Source organism: Anopheles aquasalis, chromosome 2 (genome assembly GCF_943734665.1).
Source record: "Anopheles aquasalis chromosome 2, idAnoAquaMG_Q_19, whole genome shotgun sequence".
In the NCBI taxonomy this organism is placed as follows: domain Eukaryota; kingdom Metazoa; phylum Arthropoda; class Insecta; order Diptera; family Culicidae; genus Anopheles; species Anopheles aquasalis.
In genome coordinates this window covers 5,615,001-5,620,000 of record NC_064877.1, presented here as the reverse complement: position 1 = coordinate 5,620,000, position 5,000 = coordinate 5,615,001, and the positions used below count along the sequence as shown (strand labels likewise).

Below are 5,000 nucleotides of genomic sequence, written 5' to 3'. Positions count from 1 at the left end.
TGCATGATATGCCTGTGTTTGCCGTACGAGCGGAAGGTACATGCTCCATATCCTTTGTACTTTGACCCGATGTAGAACGTAATACAAATCCGAGTTGATTAAAAGTAGAGTTCTGCATTTTTAATCCAATCGTATGCGCATGGTAGGGCTAGACCTAACATAAGATGGTTTATACACGTCTCGAAACACACTACGCTGCTAAAGCACATTAGCGGCGCTGACACACGCCTTGCCCCTTCCCCTACTGCGTGTATAGTGAGGATTCGATGAAATCAAGAATTCAAATTGCTGTTAACCAGCTAGCCTACAAGCCTACTATTTGCCTAGCCTAACGCTGAGATGAAAAGTAAATCTAACTTAGCCTACTTACTCGCCTTTCGTCCTTAATAACTTAAGAAGACCTGATCTGGCAAACTGGCAAAATGAATTTAATCCAAAAATAGAGTGAGAGTCAACGAGTTGTTCGGTAGGGCCAAACGCAAGAGAAGATAAATATACAAGACGAATCTTCGAAACACCATCATCCGTTCGTGAGTTCCAAAAAATGAAGCAAATAAATTATATGTACACGTATGTGCGTACGGTTGGCTTTCCGTTTCGGTGCCGGCAACCTAGGACTCGGTGGCGAAGAAATCCTGCAACCGTTGCACGGTTAACCGGTCGAGGGCGCACAGATCGAAATCGAACGTGGCACTGGTGATCTCATAGCAGCCGGTCGCGGCAATCATCTCCACCACACGCTGCAGTTCGTTGTTATCCTGCAGCGTCATGATTTTCTTCTGTAAATCCTTCAACTCCGACATGTAATCGCCGGTCAGTGCGTGATGGTTGCTGGTTGTTCCGCCGCCAGCCGCAGCCTGCTGCCATGCGTTGCCACCGCTGTCATCATCACCCCCAACGCTACCACCGCCCGCTGCTGATGACGATTGCTTGTGGCTTAAGGTGTTATTGTTGTTGTTGTTTGAGTTATCACCCTGCTCACCGGCCGGTGAGCTGTGCTTGCCAGCCTCAAACAGATGATCGTCCTTCTTTGGTACCTTCACCGGCGGTTCCATCAGGCTTCCACTAGCCGAGGCACCAATCGGAGAGGGTGGTGAAAGACTGCGTCGCTCGCCTCGGCCACCCTCACTCTGAATCGCGGGAGTGGGAGTTTCCTTCGTAGCACCACCACCCTTTTCACCCACCGCATCACTGTCCTTGTTTTTACGTTTACGCTTTTTCGAAGATTCTCCCGAGGGTGCCGGTTCCTTCGACGGCTCAACAGGTGGTGTCACTGTACCGACCGAAGCAGCACCTTTGATGAGTTTCTCTTTCTTCGACTTGTAGTGATTGGTCGGGGGTGTAGGTTGATGCCGATCGGTAGCCGCCTCCTGTAGACTGGCCGACGAGGGACGATGTTGTTGTTGCTGTTGCTGTGGCGCATTAGCAATGATGTCCGCTATGCTGCTGTTTGACGATTCCGAATCTTTATCGTTCGCGAGCACCGCTGGTGGATCATCGGGCGCGGAATCGGAATCATCCGAGTTCTCTCCGCCACTAGTGTCCCCGATCAGGGCGGCCGTCTTTGAGCTGTGATGCCGGCTACTAGACTGCTTCGGTTGCTGCGATGCACCCGATGTAGCGTAGCTTTTAGCAGAGCCTGCTGTTGCTGGTTGCTGACGATCCAGGCCTGTCGATTTCGTGCTCGATTCTACACTGCCCCCACTGGAGTGCTTTGTTCGCGAAGGTGGTGCTGCTGGTACGGCGCTTCCGTCGTTCGATGTATCGGCCATTCCGTGAGTCGGCGTTGAGTATGAGCCGGTGCCCAGCTTTTGATCTCCACCACCCTTGTCACCTTTTTCCTTTTGGCGATCCTTCTTGTCCTTCCCGCTCGATGGACGCTCCTTCTCCTTGTCCTTTGATTTGTCTTTCTTTTTGTGTTTATGTTTCCGCTCATCGCGCTCTTTGGCGTCGCTTGCCTTCGCAGAGCTACCACCAGCTGGATCCGGTTTGGTTCCCGTGCCACTGCCACCGGAGTCCACGGTGCTGGATTGCTTTTTGTCTTTCGTGTATCCACCGCTAGAGGAAGAGTTGCCGGGTACGGCAGCGTTGCTACCGTTACCGACCACCGCGCCTCCACCGTTGGCAATTGATTTGCCAGCACTCTCGGCATTGTTGCCAGGCGGTTGCTGGTGCGCAGAGCTAGATTTACCGGAGCTAGCGGACTTGGAACCGGCCACGGTGGAATCTTTGCCAAATATCGATGCACCAGATGGAATAGCTTTATTCTGTTCCCCACCCTTGCGGGCATTACCGCTCGATGAAGAGTCGATCCGTTCCTTGTCTTTCTCGTAGCTTTTTTTCTCCTTCTTACTTTTCTTTTCCTTTTCGTTGCCACCGCCACTACTGCTGCCACCAGTAGCACTGCGTTTGCCGCCGTCATTTGACGCTTTACTTCCTGGCGCTGCTGATGCTGATGCTGCTGCCGCTGACCCTCCTCCACCGGAAGCGGAAACGCTCGATGATGATGTACCGCTAGTAGGAACTGTAGAATTATTACTATTGCTCGATCCGTTGGCATTACTGCTGGAGCTGGCACTGGATGCGGTGTTGGCCGTACTGCCCGGTCGCTTCTGGGACGCTGAAGAGGCGGACGATGACGACATCATGGCAGAGTTGCTACCTGCTCCGCCGCTACTACTGTTGCTGGAGATCTTGTCGCCTTTGCTCGCCTTATCGCGATCCTTCGAATGGCTTTTGTCCTTTTTCTCCTTGCTGTGCTGCTTCTCCGGCTCGGTAAGGCCCGATGACGAAACGCTGGAGGAGGAAGCCTTCTTGCTCTCTTTGTTCGGGCTCGAGTGCTTGTGCTTGGATGAAGATTTTTCCTTCGACGTCGATACCGAACCGGACGCAGTGGTACGATCGTTGGATGACTTTTGCCCCGGTTGGCTTTTGCCACCACTGCCGGAGCTGTTACTTCCACCTACACTGCCAGCCACCGGGGACGTTTTGCTTCCACCCGATCCCGATCCGGATTTCGGATCCGGTGAGACTTTACTTCCGCTGCCCGATTTGTGTGGAAACGGGGAACCGAACAGATCGGCATACGGACCCTTGCTGTCGTCGCCACCGGACTTGGATTTCGATTTTTTCTCCTGCGATCCAGAGCTGCCTCCACCTCCACCACCACCGCCGGTTCGTTCCGCTCCGCCGCTGCTACTGTGCCGATTGGTTTTATAGTCGGCAGCAGCATTGCTGTTATTGCTGCTACTTCCGGGCGCCATGAAACCACCGCTCTTCAGGAGCTTGCGCCGGAAGTCGTCCGATGGGTTGACAAACACCAGCTCCTCGCGCTGGCTTTTCACCGCCGTCAGATCCAGATCATAGTTATATACGGCCTTTTTGGGATCGTCACGGTTTTTAAAGTGCACCTCCACGGGTAACATGAACCCGGCGTAGCCAGCTTCCTTAACCCGATATGGCGGTTCTTTGAAAACTGTAAAATTGAAACCAAACGGAACGACAGGTTGTGAGCATCAGGACGACAGCGAGTGACAAAAGACCAACGACAAACACGCAACTTACCTCGTTTCGGTCGCGGAAAGGAATCATGTAAATTGAAGATCACTTTATCGACAAAGTGGCTTATGTCGTTCCCATCGGGACCGCGCACAAACAGCTCCCAATCGTGCGTGTAACCCTCGGCCGTTGGCCGACTCTTTACCGTGCACACGTGACCGATTTCCAGACATATTTTCACCGACATCTCCGATCTTCTGCTACCTGTGGTTGGGTGGAAGAAAGTAGAATAGTTCAGTACCACAATCAATATTCAATTAGACCGAACACATGGCAGCGGAAGTGTGTGTCGTTACAAAACACCCTTAACGAGACACGAAAAGAGTTGGCCATAAATCTAAAGCAAAGAAAAGACCGTGTGAAACCGCCGGTGCTCGGTCGAAGATCATAAGCAGTAAAAAATCACGCGGATGATCACCAACCGACTGCGAGAGCGCTAGATCAAGGAAGCCTACTCGCGAGAGTCCTCATAACGGCGCGGGCTGCTTTTCAAAACGCATATCGTTCACCGACATGTTCCTTCGGTGCCTTCGGCATGCTGCAAATGCTTTCAACTCGCGCGCTGCACCATCAAAGCAGGAGGTGCTGCGCGCGAATGGGTGACCGAAAGGGCTGTTTCTCCTTCCCTTTCCTTCAAACACAGTTGTGGCATGCTGCGATGGCTTTTAGCTCGCCGCCGCGAAAGCATGGCACATAGTGGCGTGGTGCGCCACACCGAATAAGAAAAAATCGATATTTCCATAACCGAGCCTCGTGTGCGACCTAGTAGAAACAGTAGGGACGACGGCAAACATCGTCTTACGGGACGTATCCTTTTCTTAATCGAGGGGGCAGGGGAAGGGGGTGGCCATATCTTCCTTGAACCATCTGCTGGCGGAAGCATGATGCCATCCACAAACTTCACTGGACCCCCATAAAATGTTTTCTCATAGAGAACCTTACCTACCTGGCAGTCCCTGGGAATCGCGTAATGCATCCGTCTGCATATTAGGGGTTTATATTGCAAGACCCATTTCCTGTTGGACAGACCTCGTCAACTCGTCATTAGGCCGTGCCTCGGCTGATCAGCGCAAGAGCTAAAAGCTACCCTTTTTGCCTCCGGCGATTTATGATTCCATATTTCAAAGAGCTTAAAACTCATTCCAAGGGAAACCCTCCCAATAGCCGCATTCCAAGGCTGTGACACACATTATTGTGCTCGCCAACGGAGCCACCACCTAGCCGTGGCCTTCTGCGATGCCCTCATCATCGATGGCAGCAGAATGCAATTTGTCAGGGTTTCAAGGGAATAGCCCTACGCACACCGTACAGGCACCGTGTTCCATATGCTTCACCGAGAGGTGCATCGTAATCGCGCGAATCACACGCGAGATGCAAATCTGGTCAGGACTCCGGGGGGGGACCGCGACAGAGACACCGTTTCTGATTGTGAGTTTTTCTCA

General features: G+C 52.4%; 1 protein-coding gene across 1 annotated transcript in view; it reads right to left on the bottom strand.

Moving 5' to 3' along the window:
- The window catches only part of LOC126571360 (protein AF-9), a 5,985-nt gene that overhangs the window by 412 nt on the left and 573 nt on the right, over nucleotides 1-5,000 (bottom strand). The window contains exons 2-3 of the mRNA XM_050229811.1: nucleotides 3,565-3,762; nucleotides 1-3,475 (exon numbers count right to left, since the gene is read on the bottom strand). The exon at nucleotides 1-3,475 is cut by the window's left edge and continues 412 nt beyond it. Coding sequence (XP_050085768.1) covers nucleotides 612-3,475; nucleotides 3,565-3,745 — 3,045 coding nt within the window. The 5' untranslated portion in view covers nucleotides 3,746-3,762 and the 3' untranslated portion in view covers nucleotides 1-611. The remainder of the gene's footprint in view (nucleotides 3,476-3,564; nucleotides 3,763-5,000) is intronic.